The 20,638-nt window shown below is 44.3% G+C and overlaps 1 protein-coding gene across 42 annotated transcripts in view; it reads left to right on the top strand.

Annotated features, from left to right (window-relative positions):
* KCNMA1 (potassium calcium-activated channel subfamily M alpha 1) overlaps positions 1–20,638 on the top strand; it is a 731,637-nt gene that overhangs the window by 636,304 nt on the left and 74,695 nt on the right. For all 42 annotated transcript variants that reach the window (XM_019813336.3, XM_045040192.1, XM_019813339.3 and 39 more), the window contains 2 exons: positions 2,995–3,088; positions 17,617–17,740. In XM_019813336.3, coding sequence (XP_019668895.2) covers positions 2,995–3,088; positions 17,617–17,740 — 218 coding nt within the window. The remainder of the gene's footprint in view (positions 1–2,994; positions 3,089–17,616; positions 17,741–20,638) is intronic.

Raw genomic sequence — 20,638 nt, 5'->3', positions numbered from 1 at the left:
CTTTGTAATTCAATTTTTACTCCTTTCGTGTAGTCACAGAAGCCATGAAATGAAAATTATATTTTATAGCTTAACTAAAAGTTTTTCTAGGTCTGCTTTCTTTAAATATGCAGAAATTGATAGAATCCATAGAAAGGCTAATAATTAAATATGGTTTATAACCTACTTATGAGAAAGAAGTTATCACTACTTCTCTCATGGGATCTAAGCCATATGTAATGGTCTCCATTACCCAACGTTCATATATTTAAGCTGAAGACATTTCCCCCCCCCCACCCCATTTCTTCAGGGAACAGATCTGCATTTCTACGCCTGTGAGTGCAGGAGGAAACCTTTGAACATGAGTTTCATTTAAGAGAACAAATCCCAGTTTAAATGCAGCATGATTATGATGGATGATCTTTGTGAGTTGCAATGAAAATAAATAGTTTCCTTGCGTAGAAGGAGGTATAATTTTAGCACTAGAACGAAGTGTCTCCCTGGAGCTGGGTAACTTACATGTCTTCCATTTGAAGATCGCTGCAGGTAAACAAACAGTGACAAGGTGCAAGGATAACCCACGCTTAACCAAAGTGGGTTATTATAGGTCCAGGGCCAATGGGGAAACAACAGTTAAGCAGAGGTATCCAACAGAAACGCCAATGAGTGTGACTTCTGTTCAGGTCTTAAATAAAATAGACTCAGCGTATAAATTGGACAAAACCATGGTAACGTCTGGGGTCCTTGAATGAAGCTAAGTCATAGTAGCTTAGGTTAGGTGAAGAACCTTTTTGGATATGTCACTCCAAGACTAAGGAGGCCTGTGTGATAGAGAAGCAAGGACACTCACCCCCACTAGACCCACTCACATGCACACATTATTTTAGTCTGTCCTGTGACTCAACGAATCGACATCACCCTGAACACAGTACAACAACTGTAAGCAGTCCATATTAAAAGGCAACCTTGTATTATGGGTGGAATCAATGCAAGACTTTCTACCCCATCCTTAGATGCGGAAAACGCCAAAGTATACTTAGACACACACGTCTCTCTCTCTCTCTGTCTCCCTGTTCCTCCCCCTCTCTGTCTCTCTCTCTCTCTCCCTCTCTCACTGCCTTTCTACCCCATTATTAACCTGGGATGCCTGGCCTCCTATCCTGTGAAAGGAAGATGAATTCAGGTCAAGCTCAGAGTGCCTGTTTGCTTGCCGAGAGATGCATATCAACTCTAAGTGATTTTTTTCAATAGCATTTATGTGGCTTGTATTTATTTCCTTTAATCTTTTAAGTGCTGTTTAGTCTCTGTGTGATTTGCTGTGGATACTCATTTCTGATAAGATGCGATATCCTCCCAGCCACATAGTTCCTGCCTGGAGCCCTAAGTGACTGATAGGGTCGCAGCCTGAGCCTGGGCCTCAGGGGGAATGGGGCGGGGGAGCAGCTGCTGGAGTGAGTGGGCTGTGGGCATTTGTAGGTGCTTCCTTGCCTTCTGGAATCACTCTCACCTCAAACCGCATTCTTGCTCCCTTTCCACGTGTCAGCCAGAATATAGACGACCCCAGACTAACAGTGGATTAGGGGAACCTACGAAGTGGGACACTCTGAAGCAGGTTTGGAAGATAGTTGGATTATTATGATCCCTTGGAACCATGTATGGTAACACTAAATTTATTTAGGGTTTTCAGGAAAGTACCATATAATGCATGTCCTGATATGGGTCTTCCTGGGCATTCTCGAGTAGCTGAGGTGGCGTTGTCCCCCCCCCCCCCCGAGACTTGTACACCATTAACGTATGTCAAGCTTCTTTTGATGTCATCACTGCTAATATTTCTCTTCTTAGCTTTAAGGTAACGGCCGTGCATTCTGAGTTTCAAGGGTGCTTCCTCCCAGTCTGTGTTGCAGTCAACTCTAAGAATCCAAGGAACCTATTTTTCCTTCTTGACATTACAGCTTTAGCCTGAATTGTGGGGGTGGGGAGAGGAGGGCTAGACTTTTGCCGCTGATGCCCTTGGGTGACAGGCTGGGTGCGCATCTGCTAATTATCAAGCAGTTCTCTTAAAAAGAAGCATGATGCAGGCTAATACATCTATAAAGCTTATTAGCGGGTGTCTTTGGGCAAAAGCAGTAGAGTGTGCTGTGTTGTTTGTGAGCGAACCTTCATATTGCTTAGCGATCTGTGTGGTTTAGACATTTGGAAAACAGCCTTTGGTTTCCAAACCCCTATGCTGCCCTCCCTCCCTGCCCCCACCACATCATCCGAGATACCATTCAATGGCAACCTCCTCCTTCATGTGGGTGCTCTTCTCCGGCCTGGTTCTCCAAACTCACAGCCCAGTCTTAATGAGTTAAAAAAGGATCCTCTGTGCACAACCCCACATGCTCTCCCTCTAGGGAGGTACAGGGACAAGAGCCGAGATGGGCTATGGATCCTTGAGCCAGCATGCATCAGTGTTCCCAGCCCTGACTGACTGAAACATTGGCTGTCAAGGCCTCAAATCCTTGCCTCTCTCCAAGGCTCTTCGTCTGGCGTGCAGGGATTAGGCACCAGCTACGTTGGTTTGTTTGTAGAATCAGCTGGTTGGCGGCTACTATGCTGCTATTTCCCATACAACTTTATTTCTGATTTTGCTTATGAGAAAACCCATTTGATTACTCAACAAAGTAACTAAAATTAACTCTAAGAAAAATGATTGAGTGTTCCCATATATGTAATATATTTTATATACAGATAAATCATGCGTTCTTTCCTTTCTTATGGTAGGGCTTTTACAAACTGGTTTAGTCTGTTTAAAGTGCATGTTCAAAGGCTGGAGAGTTAAGGGGTGATGGTTTCACCTTTTCGAAGCCGGCCTCTTTGACTAACGCATTTGGTCTTTGTCACTGGGTCCTAAAAGACAGCCATGAATTCCTAGTGAGTGACTGAGCCGTGAGTGTGTGTCCTTTGATAGCTTGCCTGTATTTCACGGTCTGCCCTCAAACTGTTCATAATCTCATGAGCTGCCTATATTTCCAGTTGAAGATGAGCCGCCATCAACACTGTCCCCCAAAAAAAAGCAACGGAACGGAGGCATGCGGAACTCACCAAGCTCCTCACCCAAGCTGATGAGGTAAGAAGAGGGGCCACGGGCCATGCGGGTCCCCCTTGAGCGCCTTCTCCTCCTCTCCCGGCCCCCTCCCCGCCTTGCCCAGGCCCGGAGCCGCCCCTCCCCAGCAAGCACGAGGCGGGGGAGGGGACCAATCGTTAGGTGGCTTCTTAAAGGCTGGAGTATTTATTCTGTCAGCTTGTCAGCAGTTAATGATAGAGCTGAAAAAATTCTGTCATGAAAAACAGTTTGAAAAGCTGTTTGAAAAATACATAGGCTTTAAAGTCTTAGCTGTCACCATGTCCTGTCTATGTGTAGTTCCTAAACAGCAGTGGCACTAATGACGGCGGCAACCAATCAGAGGAACTCATGTGGTTAGTTTGCCTCCGGCAAGTCTCTTTCTGCTGGAGTCCCTCCGAGGACTGTTTTCTGTACTTAAGGCCATATGTGAGATGTATCATCACAATCAAAAATGAACCTGAAGATTACCTTCCTTTTATCCTGTCGATTGAAATCAAATTTCTGTTAATTGATTTTGACTGATAAAAAAGTCTAATAATCTGTGGACTTGCCAAAGCAAAGTTCAAAAGTAATCCAGTTCTGCTCAGGCTAAAAGCAGTATTAATTATGAAATACGGCGTGTGTGTACTCTTTCTCTGTCTTCCTTCCTTCCTTCCTTCCTTCCTTCCTTCCTTCCTCACTTCCTCTCTTTCCTCCCTCTTTCCCCCTTCCTTCCTTCCCATCCTTCTTTCTGTCTTGACTATGGCTTCCTCTCAGAAATGGCAAATGAAACCAGATTTCGACAGACTTCTGCAGGTTTCTCTTCCGGGCCTCTTCATCTTTCATTTCCCCAGATTGTCTGCGACTCATCTGCCAATCCTGTGCTTATTTCCTCCAACATCCTAACTCTCCAGCACCCCAGTGATGAAACAAGAGTGATCCCTGAATGATAACTGCCTTGGAAATAACCTGCCATCTTGATGTTTCTTTCTTCTTTTCACTGCCATTGGCTGCTCTCCTCCCTTTGATTACTGAAATACAGTTATGGCCACTTCCCCCTACTTTTCCCTCCCTCCATTCACTCGCATCTTCCTGGCCTTCCACGGCCACCCTTCTGGGACACAGACGGGGCAGTCCTCCATGCGGTCCAGGGCACAGGTTCCCATGGAAGAAGCCCCTGGCCCCATGTCCTTTTCCGTTATGATCATCTCTTCCTGTTAAGTGTTTCCTTACCAGTCCTCTGCCTGCCCGTTCGCTCAATCTTGCTGGGGTGTTGCTGATTTACATGCTTGTTTACACTTTATGAGGAGCAATGAAATGCACCAACTGCCAAGCTTCTCATTTTTACGATGCCAGTTGTCATGCTACCATTCATTTCCTATTTACTCACCTTTAGGTAATCGCCTTATCTAATGCTAATAGTTTTATCCATTTAAAGTAGAGAAAAGCCCAGGCGCTTTCTTTTGCCTAAATTTAGAGAAGCAAATAAATAAATAAAGAGAAGTCTGAAAAATCTGAAACCTTTGGAGCCAAATTCCCTGTCCCTGTTTGCTATGTAAAGTATGGCTCATTTCTTTGATCTTGAGTAATAATAATTCTGAGGCGTTATACTGTTTTCATATGCTTCAAAGCTGTGTCAAAGTTTTGCTGCTTAAGGGTACTTCTTTATTCTGTTGGCTCTTGGGTACCAAGATGACAGGTCTTCTGTACGAGGTGGAAGCTTTTTTAAGTCGTAGCCTTCAGCAAAACATCAAATTACCAAATCCAGGGTAACATACTTCTACACAAATGCCTTTCCTGTAGATATATTATACCATATATATTAAATACTTTAGTGTTACACGCTACATTTTATGTGCAATAGAAAGTGATGGTTTGAGGTAGCCTTGGGGGGACTTTTTTTCCACAAGCAGAAAAAGCTAGTGTATACCGTATCAAGTATGGTTTTTACAGGACTTTCTGCCCGAAGGCCTTTGTAAATAAGTAATGATCAACAGATTGGCTGTGGGTTTTTGAAAAGCATGCCTATGTCAGTTTGCATGATGGGGGAGAATTTTCAAAGTGGGTCTTGCTTTCATTGCCTGTTGGAGAGGGGCTGAGGGAGCAGTCATCCCGGGCTGGAGCTGTCTGCTCCGTGGTACATCAGAATTGCTAAACGTGGGTCAGGCGGTGAGCCGAAGCTTGCCAAGCTACGGAACTTGGGTTTCTGGTATTGGTGCCTTTGGGCTACCGCAACGGCCACAGCTACTTCTGTTCCCACCTGCCCACCGAGGTCTCACTTGCGGCTCAGCTGAAACAGCCTGTCCCACGAGGAGTCAGAAAGTCTCAGACACTCCTTCCTTGCCATGACTTTCTGTGTCCCAAGTGCTCTGGAGACAAAGACAGGGTGCTGAGCCGTCGTTTTCCCTTCACTTCCAGCACGTGCAGTTTCGTTTGGTTGGAATACCTGGCCCTGACAGTGAGGTTGCCAGGACCTGTTTCTGTTATACGTCTCTTGTTGACTGAAAAGAGAGAGGGGCTCATGCAGCATCTGGTGGCTTCTCCAGGTCGCCCCACCTCTTCACATACTCCCTTTCTCCTCTGCAGAAGATAGGGCTCCTAGGTCCTATTCCTCATGACCTGAAAAATCCATAAAGGAAGCTAATGACTTATTTGAAGTGAGTTTTTCGACATGAGTTTGCGGCTTGCTTGTTTGAGCGGAATCAATCATTCTGAACGTGCAAAGGTTTTAGTGGCCTATGGGCAGTGATAGGAACAGCTCCAAGAGAAACCGGAGAGCCCAGAATGGGCTAGGATGGGCTTTAATTTACCACTGTGGCTTCTGCAAATAAAACAGGCTCTGCACGAGGGTTTCTTGCAAACCATCCGCCAGCATGAAATGCTGCCGGGACTCTGCACTAATGGTCTTTGTCTCCCCTTTGTTCTGGTATCAGACATACCCTGGTTTTTCAGTGTCACTTAAGTCTCGGCTCAGTCATTAGGTGAACAGCTTCGTTTTGTGTGTCTGGATCCTGATGCACTATGTTTTTTAGTCACCGTGACAGACAACAACTCTCGCAGCCAGACTGAGCCAAATGGCAACCGTCTGTGCTCCAAGCCAGGCATTCCTGTGTCATGACAGATAACCTTTGGCTTCCCATCCCCCGAAGGAGGAGCGGGCCATGGAGTTTCCCAGATTCTTGTTTTTCGTGTTCCTTGTTGGTCTCTTAACATGGAATGATTTAAGGAGCTTCTCCTAGTTTCCCTTTAAAATCAACAAGCACTCATTGTCCACTTGTCTCTGCTACTGAGTCTGTGCCTTGGGAGGAGGGCTGTGTTTCCCTTCCATTGCAAGGCCGTAGAGGGCAAGCATATTGTCTCTAGATAACTAAGTCAAGTGTTCTTAATTTGGGGGTCTCACAGACCCCACAGAACATCAAATGAAAGCTCTCTAGAAAGACTCTCTAGGGGAAAAAAAAGGACACTGGGCACAACTTTGACTACAATTGAAGCAGATTCATGGGCTGCTTCAATCCCTGCCCAGCTTACAATCATATTCAGTTCTTTCCACAGCCACCTTCACATAATTGTATTCACAAATGCTGTTGGATCCTAGGAATATTTCTCCATTGGGTAGGCAGTACAGAGTAAACGTCTGGGCTCTCGCACCATATTCTCAAATGGGACCTAAAAACGCTGGGCATTTCAGCTGTTTCTGTTCCTTTTCTCAGATTCTCACCTAGCAAAGGTTTATTGAAGTCTACTGTATTCAAGGCCTAGAACGTCTTTGAGGAGTGAAAAGTAAGACAGGTTACAGTAGGTCTCTGTCTTCAAAATGATCACAGTTTAATGTAGGAGACAGACAAGCGTGTATGGCAAAATAGAGTAGAAGGAGCTTGGAGAAGTACTAGCAGAGGCCGTGAGAACAGAGAGAGATGTCATTACCCCTAGTTTGGGAGGCTGAGGCTGGTTTGTGAAGGAAGGTTTATTAAATCTACCCCTGACTGATGAGGAGAGTTCTCTAGTAATACCAATACCTACCCTTGTTCATTGTACTGGATGCCAGGCATCATCATTCCCAGAGTGTTATGCCTTTGAACACACTGAGTCCTAACTATAACTCCATGAGTAAGAATTATACTTTCCCCCATTTTACCGATGCAGAAACTGAGTAACTGAGATGTAAAGTCTAGTGAATCTGGTGAGTCTTACCTAATTAGGAAGATTGAACCCGGGTGGTTTAGCTTCTAAGCCCATATTAGGAACTCTTTCACTGTTCTGTCCAATGGAGGAAATAAGGAGAATGCTCGGGCCATTGTAAGAGGCTTGGTGTGGTTGGAGCAAGGGGTCCCTGGGGTGACATAACTGGAGCTGGAAGTATGAGAGTATTCTTGCACCTATTCATGTAAGCCTTTGTCTGTCATAGGCATTGGGAAACCTTTGCAAGTTCTTGAGGAGGCAGTGTTTTGGGAGGATCACTGGTGACATTGTCAGGAGACGTTTAGGACTCTCCATCAGGGCAGCCTTGTGAAGACACACGTTACAGAAATAGAGAGGTGTGAAGGGAAGGCCCAGCCAGCCCCAGCCTCTGCCAAGGTCCTTTGGGTGCCACACCACTCAGGGTATCCTATAGAATAGTGGAGCAGAAGTGGGCCCCGCTCTTCCCAAGAAGGACACACAGCATTCCTGACATCAGTTGGTGTTATACCTGCTTCTCCAGGACCTAGGAAACTTGGAGGAGTAAGATAGAGGGGCCATGAGCCATGACGATTCATGTAGGATGTGTTGGGTAGACAATTTACTGAAGAGATGGCCCACAGTCAGGCTAGCAAGGATCACTGGCAATACTGAAAACAGAGGAATTGAACAGGTGAGGGGAGTTCATGTCCTGAGACCTAGAAAATATTAGAGATCAGTTTGCTGAATAGGAGGGGAAATATGATTTGAGGAAAACAGATTATCTTCTTGGGCATTTACTGATCATCAACTGAAATAAACTCATCTGCTTGTTAAGGCCCATTTCTCTCTTTTACCTCATACCTTTTATAGGGTCTTTGATGAAGACTGCCAACTTGAGAGGTTCTTGTAATAGCAAATGGCAAAATTTCCTGAGCCCAGTCCAAGTTGGGGACAGAATGCCACTCTTGCTGTTCTTTGCAACTGGCAGAATGAAGAAGGAAGGCAGGGACAGCTTAGCCAAGTAAATTCACCTCTGAATGCACAAATAGCAAGTGACAGGCCCTCACAGGACTGGAGAAGAAAGAAATGGGGGGGCTCATCATACCAGGGCTTGGGTGGATTTGACACAGGTCTCTGGACAAGTTGCATGTGCAGCAGAGGGTTATTATCCCAACCTCTCGTTTCGAGAGCATCGTGCACGCTCTCCTCTAGGACGGAAGAATCTGTCAGTCCTCCCAGGTTGTCTCCCAGACACAAAGGCAGTAATTTCCTTCTTGCTTTTAGAGTGGTGGCTGCCTACCAAGAGATGACGTATTAGGTGGCAGTAACTCTTGACTGTTTACTTGTTAGGCAGGGAAAAAATGTATGTAGATAGATACAGAGAAGTTGAAAGGGACTTTAGTTTTGACAGAGCGGCTAGAGCCTGGCCTGAAGAGCCTGGTTTTGTCAACGTGGCTCCAGGGATGGCCATCTAGTGGGGGATGGGGGTTGGGTGGGTGGGGGGGAAGTGGGGGCAGCTGTGTCTCAGGAGAGATGCTCATTACACAGGAGGGCGGGGGCAGCGTTGAAGGATGAGCCAAGGTAGGAGCCAAAAGTCAGTATCCTTGCAACATAACAGGAAATAGTATCCACCCAGAAATGAAATACACCCCAGAATGAGGCAGATTAGTTATGGTGCTGAACACCCAGCTATGAGCCCTTTTGAGGAGGTCCGCCTGAGACACTCTTCAGCAGTCAGACACTCACTTGCATGGCTGTCGTTCTTGAACAGGACTTAGTTACTAACTGCCTTGTTTCTTTTGTGGAGTGGCAGAAAAAATGAAGAGAAAGGAGACTAGAAAACTGACTTTTAAGCGTACTTCACAAGAACTAATATTTCATTTGCCTTTTTATGTTTGCTTATTCGCTGATTAGCTCATGGGAGTGGAAGTCAACAACAGAGAGAATATGAGTGTGGCATGCATGTTGGGAACCCCATCAAGTGACACAACAGTTCAGGTTCCAGAGAGTCACAGAGAGGCAGGGTGGTCAACCTGGATGTGTTTTTGTCATCCGTCCTGTAATTATCCATTTAGATAAGAGGTCCAGGACTAGGGTGAGCCATATGAGGTGCCTCCTTAAATTCCGCACCTAGACACTTTGCTTGCATCGCTCTGTCCCTGGCCTTGCTGGATAGAACCATAGCCTTTTAGTCGGTATGCTGCAAACTGTTGCTATCTCTGGTAGGACTGACTCAAACCATATAGTTTCTCCATCTGGGCAACACTTTATAGCAATGGTTCTCAAACTTAGGCATGCATCAGAATCATCTACAGCATCTTGGTAAAACAGCTTGATTCGGTAGGTCTGGCTGGGCTTGAGAATTTGCATTTCTCTCCAGCTCTCAGGTGATGCTGATGCAGCTGGTATGAGAACCACTGCCTCCGTAAGTCAGAACAGTGAAAGAAACCTGATGTCATAGGGGCTCTCCTTACAGAAATGTTCAGACTTGACAGTGGAGCACTGAATAGTTGCTTCGTTCAGAACACCTGTCTTGACCACCACTGGCGATCAAACATGAGTCCTCCCCACTGATCAGCTACAGCATCTGGATCCAGGAACACTCCAGACAGCGGGGCCAGTTAAAGTCCTGTTTTCAGAGTCTCCCTTTAGATCAAGATGCCCTGTTTCAAATATAGTCCTTGAAAAGTGAAAAACAGTGCAAGAGCCTTGGTTGTTTCCATAGCAAACTGTCTCAAGATATCAAAGGTGAGTAAACTGTCACTGGGCACGTTTTCTGGTCTCCCTAAAAGGTCTGGTGAGTTTGCATTGACTGGCTTAAGAGTCAAGGAATTAGTCAGACTAGAGATCATTCATCAGTTCCTCTTGTTAGTTGGTTGTTTATTAAGCATCTGCTGTGTCCTCTGCTGGGTTCTGGAAATTTGCTAAAGAGTAAAATAGGAGTTCCTTGCCCTCAGGAAGCTCCACATCTAATGGATGAGACAAAAATGCAAATTATTATCTCTGAAGGAGCATCTCTCACTTCTATAGGAACTCCTAGGAAGGGAAAACAACTGTCTCTGGTTATGGAGGAGGGAAGCTTCAGGGGGAACATATGAGACAAACTGTGAGGCCTCAAAAATATCCCAACAGTTCCACAATGGCACTTGACATTGATAGATCCACCCCACAGAATTAGTTTTTGCCACCGGGACAAGAAGCCTGCAGAAGGCTGAGAAATTCTCTCACGTTTTATCCAGCCTCTGATCTCCCAGGGAGACCACTGCAGGGTGGGGCCTCAACCTACATGGGATCGCATGGAATGACGAGAGAGCCTCTATGAGATGATAAATGAAGCCCCAAAGCTCAAGCAAGTAAAGGGTACAATTCAGAAACCATATTACAGGGCACCTGGGTGGCTCAGTTGGTTAAGCATCTAACTCTTGATCTCAGGGTCCCGAGTTCAAGTTCTGAGCTGGGCTCCAGCTTGAACCTACTTAAAAAAAAGAACAAAGAGCATGTTGTAACTTTCCTTTTTCACCCCCCTCCTTGTGTGTGTGTGTGTGTGTGTGTGTGTGTGTGTGTGTTTTGGTTTGTTTACTTATACTTTAATGTACATTTCTGAAGGCCAGTGTTGAACCCACTGCCACAGAAAAACTGGGATTTGCTGTATTTGCCTGGAAGGGGAACTGTGCTCTTTAAAATATAATACCGGCTTCCTCACAGCAGGTTTGCTAGAAAAGGGATTTGTGGTTTTGCTTTAGGCACTTGTCTTCCAGGCAAGCTTTTTGTGTTTCTGCTGTAGCAGGGCATTTAGTTCACTTCCTCAGATTAATTGATGGCAAGTGGCATTCCTCGCTCTGCAAACCCTCAAAACAATGATCTTCTATTCTTTATTTGAAGTCAGGCATACTTAATTTCTAGCTGTGGACTTTGGAGGTGTGAGCTAAGATTCAAGAAGCATAGATATGAAAAATTTAACTCACTGGAGCTCCTTGGTTGCTATAAAAATGAGGGTATTCCTGCACAGAGCCTTCAGATACCGGGACAAGGCAAAAGCTGTCCCAGGCTTAATCGATTATTGAGGCTCTCCTTAGCACGTTGTCCTGACAAAGGCTCTTGGGGCAATTTCCTACTGATTATTCACACAAGCTGTGCATTTCATGAATGCCCGCCATGCTGGTCTGCCTGTCTTTGCAGCTCAGGGCCCTGTACTTCAGGGCTCTGCAATGGAGAAGGAACAAGATCCAGCTGCCTCCTGTAAGTGGGAGGGGGTGGAACGGGGCCAAGTGGCATTGGCTTCCGGTCAAGACCTGTCTGTTCAAACCTTGCCTCTCCTCTCTCTGGCTGAGCCACGTTAGCCATGTTACTTATCCAGTCTCTTTCCCAGGCACACAAATGTGTAGTCACAGCAGAAATTACATGCAAGCGTTACCTTGATGAGTAAATCATAAAAGGTAGGTAAAAATTTCAGCCCTGCAACATTTGTAACAATTCAACTCACAGTGGCTAGCCACTCATAGTAGCAACAGTAGTAGAAATAATTGAGTAACTCTGCATTTGTATTATTGAAGTGCTCTACCTTTACTGTCTCCTTTCAGAAGAGCTACAAATAAATGGGTGGGTTGTTAGCAGAGTATAAAGAATGATAATAATAATGGTAGTTAACACTTCTTGAAGGAAAGCTCTGTGTCAGGTTCTATGCTAAGTGCATGACAGGACTTTACTCATGGAGTCCTCAAATGGAATCCATTAAGTCATGATGGTGATTAACACTCATTTTACAGATGAAGACGTTGAGGCAAAGCACAATGTAACAAGTGGTAGATAAGCCAAGATGTGGAGCCACTGTGCCATATCATCACTAAGGAAATAGTGGTTTCCTGCCCTCAGTGATCCACCCCCAGAATGTACCCTTTGGAGAACGACTCTTGGTTCAGATGAATACATTAACTAGCTGGTGCACAGGCTTCCTTTTTCTTTTGAGCTGGGTTGTCATAGGTATTGATCCAAAAATGTGGATACAAGTTAAAGACTAGAGAGAAGTTCCCTCTTAGACAGATCTAATTATATACATGTGTTGGGGTGAGGTGGTGCTGAGGAGGGAAGGGACATGGCCCAAACTCTTTGAATAAGATACTGTGTATTTCTGGTATAATTCCATGTATTCCTAAACTGGCGGCAGGATGCTTTTCTCCATGAAGTGAACAGGTGAGACTGAAGCACAAGAAGGGCAGCTGGGGTTCCTTCTAGGGACTGATATCTGATACTTCATGCTCCTTTTTCAAGGGGGACTCTTGTATGAGTTTCCTAAGGCTCTGCCATTTACTATTGTGGTCTTAAGTAAGATATTTACTATTGTGGTCTTAAGCAACAGAAATTGATTTTCTCATAGTTCTGGATTTTGAAAGTGCAAGATCAAGGTGTCAGTAGGGTTGGTTCCTTCTGAGTAGGAGAAGGAAGACTCTGTTCCAGGTCTCTCTCCTTGGTTTCTAGATGTCTGACTTATACCACTATCTTCACATGTCACATGTCTTCCCTCTGCACATGTCCATGTCTAAATCTCCTCTTCTTATAAATTAAGCAGCCATATTCAACTAGGGCCCATCCTAATGACCTCACTTTAATTTAATTACTTATTTAAAGGCCATATTGTACAATATAGTGACATCCTGAGGTACTGAGAGTTTACAGGCTTTGTAAACTCAGTGTACAGACCTTGTGGGGGACAAAATTATGCCCATTTAACAGCTCTGCAGCAGATAGACCTCACCTCATGGCATTCCTGTTATCCTAAAATAACACATGTACATGGCTCAGTGGTAAATGACAAATGAGCCTTGAATCAATTATGGTGCATTTTATGGGAGTCGAGATTACTTTGTGAGTTGGGGAAATGTATAAAATAATTAAAATAGGAAAGACAATATCTAGTATTGCCCTTGATTCCAACTAAGTGGTCATTGAGGAATTGTCTGAGGACATTTGAATGGGTTCTCTTAATCATTTTGTGAATCAGTGATGCTGGGATGCTTTGTTCAGAGAGGTTTCTGGTGGTCTTCCTTTCTGTGTACAACAAACTGCCAGGTCTTCTCCTGGGCCTCCTCTGACCATGGCAATGTTGGTTGTTGTGCTCAGTGGCAAATGCTTGAACTTTCTTTTGTTTATATAAGCTCCATCAATCTCAGTTTAGCAGCACGTGTTCCTGTAGCCAACTGGCTCTTCACTGTTCACCTATGTCAGAGACCTCTCAGGAGTTCAAGTCAACCTAAGCCACTTGAAGTTACTACAGGAACAGACATGGTAAAGAAATTTATCCTGTCTGGCTCAAAGTGGTTATGGATGCTCGTGTTGCTGGAATGAATCATATTCCTCCCAGATGGAAAAACAGTTATGGTCCTTCATGGAACTCTAGAGTGATCAGTCTTAATTCTTCCTACCTCTCATCTTTGCTCCAACAACAACCTTTCTTCAGTTATTTAGTGTCTTCTGGCTTTTTGATGTCCAGCAGTGGCCAAGTATTTCAGAATCCTAGCCTTGTCTTCCTCAGTGAGAGAACAATGCTTCAAACTTTGAGAGTCTTCTAGGTTCACCCAATGTTTTGAATGAAATCTCTATATCCCAGCTTTTCTGGAATGTGTCAAGTGATGAGAAATCCACTGCCTTGGGACACAACTCATGTCATTTTTTTTTTAAACCTTCCATTTTTATAACATTCTTTGTGTTTGGAAACTTGATTTTTGTTCTATTGAAATTCCACACATGGTTCGTCGCCTGTTCTGAATCAGTTGTACACAATCAGTGGATTCCATCTTCCATTCGATGACCACCGTTGCACATCAGAAGACAGCTACTGTATGGGGCGCCTGGGTGACTCAGCCAGTTGGGCATCCAGCTTCGGCTCAGGTCATGATCTCACAGCTTGTGAGTTCGAGCCCCACGTCGGGCTCTGGGCTGACAGCTCGGAGCCTGGAGCCTGCTTCGGATTCTGTGTCCCTCTCCCACTGTGCCCCTCACCCGCTCATCTCTGTCTCTCTCTCTCTCTTAAGAATAAATAAAACATTTTTTAAAAATTTTAAAAAAAGACAGCTAATGTGCCTGGCCTGAGTCTTCTATACCTCAGGTTGGGCCAATACCACAGCCAACATCTTCAACCGTGGTTGGGGGTGCCATGTGTGGGCTCATTTGGGCCTCAGTTCTCTGAGCAGGTTCTAATGGCTGCTAGTGGATCAACACTAAAATATGCTTAGATTGCTCCTCACCTTTCAGGGCTCAGATAAAATGTTACCTTCTCTGGGAAGCCTTCCTTAATGTTTCTCAAATACCAGGCAATTAACAGTTTCTTTCTTGGTATTATCATACCACCTTGCATGATATGACACTCATCACGGTGTATCACAACTATTGATTGACATTTTCTCTTTCTTGCTGTATTATGACCCTCCTTTTGACTAGGGACTGTGTCTTCATCATTAGGATATCTCCCATTCATGAATCAAAATAGAAAATTTATGTTTATTGGCTGTCTGACGATTTAAAAAATCAAAGTTTGAATTCCAGGTACCCTGCTGGTCAGAAAGGAAAATATCTTTGTTTGAGGAGATTTTTAATGTTCTTCAGATAAAACTTTTTGAGGAATATCTTGGATTATACATTTAAGTTGTCCAGGCCAGGGTGAGAGGTATGTAGGGAGTACCTACTGCAACAAGGCATACCACTGAGACTTCTCTGATGCTTCTAGATATTCCAGTGCCAATCATGATTCACAACCCTAGTGTCAAACTGCACCTGAAACTAATATAAAATTGTATATCAACTCTATTTCAAGAATAAATAGGATTTTTTTTGAAAAGAAATTATACCTGCTTCCTCCAAACCCCAGCCCCAGTTTAATGAGGATTGACATTAAAAAACTATCTTTTTGGGGCGCCTGGTTGGCTCACTAGGTTAAGTGTTCGACTTCAGCTCAAGTCATGATCTCACAGCCCGAGAGTTCGAGCCCCGTGTCAGGCTCTGTGCTGACAGCTCAGAGCCTGGAGCCTGCTTTGGATTCTGTGTCTCCCTCTCTCTCTGCCCCTCCCCCACTCGTGCTCTGTCACTCTCACTCTCAAAAATGAATAAATGTTAAGAAAAAATAAAAAGAAAACAAAAGGCTGTCTTTTTTCTTCTTATTGAGGGACGACTGATCATCAGCCTTGTTTATTTACTTTTCTAAGATGAAAGTTGGAGGCCTTTGTGACCAAAGAATGATTCTTTCCCAAAAAGGTAGGGAACCCAAATGTATGTTCTTCCACCCAAGACACATATTTTCTAGAAGGAATTTTGGCCAGCTTGCTATATCATTTGCTTGCTTGCAGATTTTATGTAAATATTCTCCTGGCTGTCTTTTAAATCCTGAATGCATTAGGGGCAGTACTCAGACCTTCTTGAGATAATACTTCCTCTCTAACCAATAAACTGGGCAAGAGAATTTGAACCTGGCTCTATTTCTCTGAGGTAAATTTATTAAGATCCTCTTGCAAAATATGTTCTTCTAGGGCTGGGAAGAGTTCATTCTGTTCATTTTCTTAAATCTCTTCTCTTGGTGATTTCTATCCACCTACCTATCCCAGATGGTATCTACAACAACTATTGAAGATTCTTCAAGGATAAAAAAAATCAAAAGTTGCTCTTTCCCTGATCTGTGACCAGTTCTTAAGAGAAACTGCCATTTTATTTTAGCAGTTTTGACCGAGTTCAGTATTTGAAAGGTGGCCTGGTAGTTTACAACACCTTAAGACCTCCCAACAGCTCAGCTACTGAGACGCTATTCCAAGGTGGAGTGTTTTTTCCCCTTTGAAGATTAGATATGACAGTTCCTATAGTAATCCAGCATGTTTGTTGAAGGTAACTTTGCAGGATTGCCTCACAGGGTATTTGTCATTTGGTATAGCCTAAAAGCAAATTCTCAGGAATAAATAAATGCAGCGAGAATTTTCCCATCTTGCGTGGGGGTGGAAGGAATATTGAAGGGAGGGGAATCACAATAGATATCTTGAAAGATTAATTCTAGGTATGTGGACCATTCCTGTCCCACTCTGTGTAGTGGATATATAAGTGAGAAGCATCAGAGAAATTTCAGAGGGAGAAATACTGAAAACTCAATAAAGATTACCCTTTGATGCTTGAAATAGATAACTTAAAAGGTAAAATCACTTTATAGTAAGTTTTTGGAATTTGAACCTATTTATATTTTCTGTCTTAAATCGGCAGTGTTATTTAGGGAAGATAGTTCCCTTGCAATGAGAGCTAGGTATTCCTGGAACATTGTCCCAATTATATGCAGTCAATGTTGTAGAAACCCAAATGACCTCCCCTCAAATGGGAATATGAAATCACTATCACAGATGGAACCTGACAATGGACGTAGTCCAAGCTGTAGGAGTATATTTCTTATGCTGTAAGCCTGTTAGACCTGCCTGATTTTATTATAATTCCTAAGGTTGTTGGCGAAGATCTGCCAACCCACTGGAGGGGAAGTCTCTAGAGCAGCATCTTCCCTTTCCACCAGTAAACAAGGCAAGAGAGCGAATTCAAGACAAGTTTATTAAGATGCACCTGAGCGTGAGCTCCCATCCAAGGAATGCTGCAACAGGGAGGCGAAGTGGGGGTGGGGGAGACCGTCATTGGACCGTTAGTGCAAATACAGTTGTCACGGCAAGGAGAGAGGGTGTTGTTTGGTATTGAAATCATGTATTCCAGATGTGGGCATTTGGTAGTCAATCTGCTCTGAAGTGACATGCTGCTGAATCTTTAAAGGGCTTCAGCCGGGGAGAGCAAAATCTGATTGGGCAAATTGCTAAAATATTTAAAGTGCAGCCTGTTAAAGCTTTTACTGCGAAGAGCATCACGTCAGAAGTTGTAGTCAGAAAGAGCAAGTAATTGGCTTTCCATCCTCATGCCAGTCAGTCAGCATGAGGCTCTATTCCTATTCCTTCCTCTTCATTGCCAATGCTAATAACAACCCTTTGGTGTGAGTGCGTGCATGTGCGTGTGCGTGTGTGTGTGTGTGTGTGTGTGTGCAGGCGTGCGGTCACTGGGGAGATTGGATAGCTGGTAAAATGAGAATAGGAGGGAGGGATATCTATGAAAAGGAGGCTAAATCCACAGAATGACGTGAAGGCCATTTTAGAGAAATAGGAACAGGAGGGGAAGGTAGAATTATTAGCTGATAAAGGTCACCTGCATTTCCAAGTGGCGATGGCAGTTGGGGTAGTTGTCTTTCAAAGCATGGGTTCTGTAAGCAAAAGAATGGCCTTCAGTGACAGCCACTTCCTGTGCATCTTTCAACTCCTCTGAGATCTAACTCAGGGGGCACTTTCCATTTATAATTTATTACATTTTCCACTTAGGTTTTCTTGTCCTTTTCTCCCCAGGCATGACCCCTTGTTAATTCCTGGCAATGATCAGATTGACAACATGGACTCTAACGTGAAGAAGTATGATTCTACTGGCATGTTTCACTGGTGCGCACCCAAGGAGATAGAGAAAGTCATCCTGGTGAGTGACGGGCCACAGAATCCATGCCGTTCACTTCTGTCCCAAACTACATTTGCCAGGAATGTGTTTCCCTAACTGGATGCTGGGAAGATACAGTCCCTGGTCCTAATTATTTTTGATAATTAAAATTAGGGACACATCGAAGCAACTAGAACCCTCATCAGAATATGAACCAAGGATGCAATTCTAAATCTCTGAATATTTATTGGCTCATCATGATAGGGGATGGTCATATGCTGTGTGAAAGGCATCATGGGAGGCAGTAAGTACTGTCATCCCTACGAATGCGGCTCTGCTTGGCTTCTTTACACCTTAGTTCTCTTATATCTAAGAAGGTGAGATGAGATTGACCCTAACCCCTAGGGTTGTACTGAAGAGTAAAACCCACATGGGACTCAATAGTTACTTACTATTATTATCATTATTATTATGAAATGCCATGAGGAAATGTGAATGCTACCAATATAATAAACAATGTTATTTGTTTATAACAACATCTTGCATTCTTCTAGGTAATAGCCTTGCGTATTTGGGATCCTGCCTAACGCATGATGCAAAATGCATTTGGCGATGATGACAACGATGACCCATGCATGGGTCTATCTCGGGGAGGTGGGAGCTCAGAGCCCCGTTTTGTGGTTGTGTCATCTCGGCAGCAGCAGTGGGCTTTTTCTGGTCTGTCCTAAGAATGTCAGCCTAGAGAACAATCCATCTACTCTCCAGACTTGTCTTGTTAACAGCTTTAGGTTTGAATGCCCACACCAGCTTCCCTACAGTTCATTGTCTTGCTAATCCATGAAAAATGGATTAATAGGAAGGTCAGGTGGAAGGGTTCTTTCTCTTTTTCGCCTTCTCATTGCAGATCACTGTGCCCTGCTTCTTTATGTCAGCGGGGAAAATCCTATCATTTCTGATGTCATGGCCACCCTTCTTAGAAAAGGAGTCCCTCAGAATGGCTTTGTACTCTAATCCACTAGACTTCCCTGCGTTTTACTGGAATGTGTGTATGTGTGTGTTTTCTCAGTTTAATTATAATCAAGCAATTAAGAGCCAATAGGGTTGTGCTAGAGACTGTCTTGGAGGTGTGAAAGTCACAGACAAAAGCACAGAAAGCCAGAATTCTCAACAAACAGCAATTGTCCAATTTACCAGGAGCGCAAATGGTTCTAATCACAAAGGTGCTCTGTGTATTTACATCCTGTTGTATTCACTGCACTTTTGCCCTGGTGAACCAAACTCAGAGTGGCACTACCCATCTGTGGCAGGTAAAAGGGCTTGGTGCTCTATCTGGAATCCGGGGTCTTAATGGCTTGCCTATATTCCTGAAGAGCGTATGCCCAGTTGACATCCAAACTGAGTTCCCTTCTGGCATGAAAGAGTTTAGGGAAGTGAGTTACTACTACCTGTCATCTGAAAAATAACATCATTTAACAAAACATTTTTAACAGGCCATTTATGTGCTAGGCACTGCTCTTGTTGCTGGGGGTACGGTCCCTGACTAGCTGATGTTCTAGTGGGGCAAAGAGAAGATCTCCAGGTAGATGATGAGTATAGAAAAACATTTCAGATACTGCTACAGTGCTATGAAGACAATCGAGCAGGGCCATGGGCTAGAGAGGGACTGGGAGGTGCTAGTTAGTGTGGTCCAAGAAGCCCTCTCCAAAGTCACACTGGAGCAGAGATGAGCATACTCAGAAGAGCCAGCTGTGTGAAGATGCTTTGGGGTTGCATGTACCCACTGGATGCAGGACACTAACTGCTCTGGGGGTTAGAAAATATGAAATGGCCTCAATCTTGAGGAAATGATCATTTAATTAGAAGACGTAAAATGTAACCATGGAACAATATATTTAAAGCTGTGTTATGAGGCACAAGATTCAAATCTAGGGGAGAAGGACTAGGATGTATCTAAGTGGCCAGAGAAGTCTTATTGGGTGCACGCAGATTGTGCTTTGAAGGGGTTAAGGCGATGAAGGCCCAGACTGGGTTAAGCCTTCAAGGATGTGTAAGAAGCACAAGATGTGCATGTGAGTTGCTGTACTGGGTCTTAAATCTGGCAAAATCAGACTCTCCAGGAACTGGGGTCTCGACAAGATTCTGTGGGTCATGTTACTGTGGCCAATCTAAAGACTGGTATTTTGGTCCCCAGAGCTAAGCTCCTGTGGTCAGCCACTTTGCTAGATGGTGCCTTCCTCACCTCCCAGTGACTTCCTCAACTCCCCAGATTTCCAGCCCCCACTCTGAACCCAGGTTGTATTCCTGAGGCTCACTGAAGAGAGCTAGACTCCCAGGTGACCTGACCAATTAAAAGTAATTAGAAACCCCATCACAGCATGTTACAGACTCACTGATGCTCTGTTGGTGGTACCCAGGCACTCACACTTCCAAGCAGCCAAGATAACTAACTCCAGGTCTTGTCCATGAAGCGGTGATGTGGGATGTGACTTCCCAGTGGGTCCTTCTTGGTCACCATTTATAAGACATTTCTTACAGCCCCTGTCTTAGGTATAACTGTATTATCACAGAGGGAAACCGATAATGGTGACAGCCCCTGCTTTATTGTAACGATCAGGGAGTGAAAGCTAGCTTCTTCTTCTCCTTGGGGGTTACTGTAATAACCCTGACATTGTCGTGAATTGCAATATTGGCATTTAAACAATCAATACACTGGTCAATTCTAGGGATTAAATCAAGCAGAGTTTGATATGTGCAGTAAACATTAATATGCCTCCCCCAAAGCATTGTGAGCCACATGGGACCATCCAGGCATGCAGTGAGTGAAGAGGGAGCAAGCAAGGCAAGAATAGAAGGCATTGGACCAGAAGGAGAAGCAGAGAAAGGCCCACTAACTGGCCTCCTGCGTTATTCTCTTCACTAACACAGTGAGCAAAGGGGCAG

Source organism: Felis catus, chromosome D2 (assembly GCF_018350175.1).
Source record: "Felis catus isolate Fca126 chromosome D2, F.catus_Fca126_mat1.0, whole genome shotgun sequence".
Lineage (NCBI taxonomy): Eukaryota > Metazoa > Chordata > Mammalia > Carnivora > Felidae > Felis > Felis catus.
Note: the sequence above shows the minus strand (reverse complement) of the source record. Positions and strands in the feature narration are given on the sequence as shown.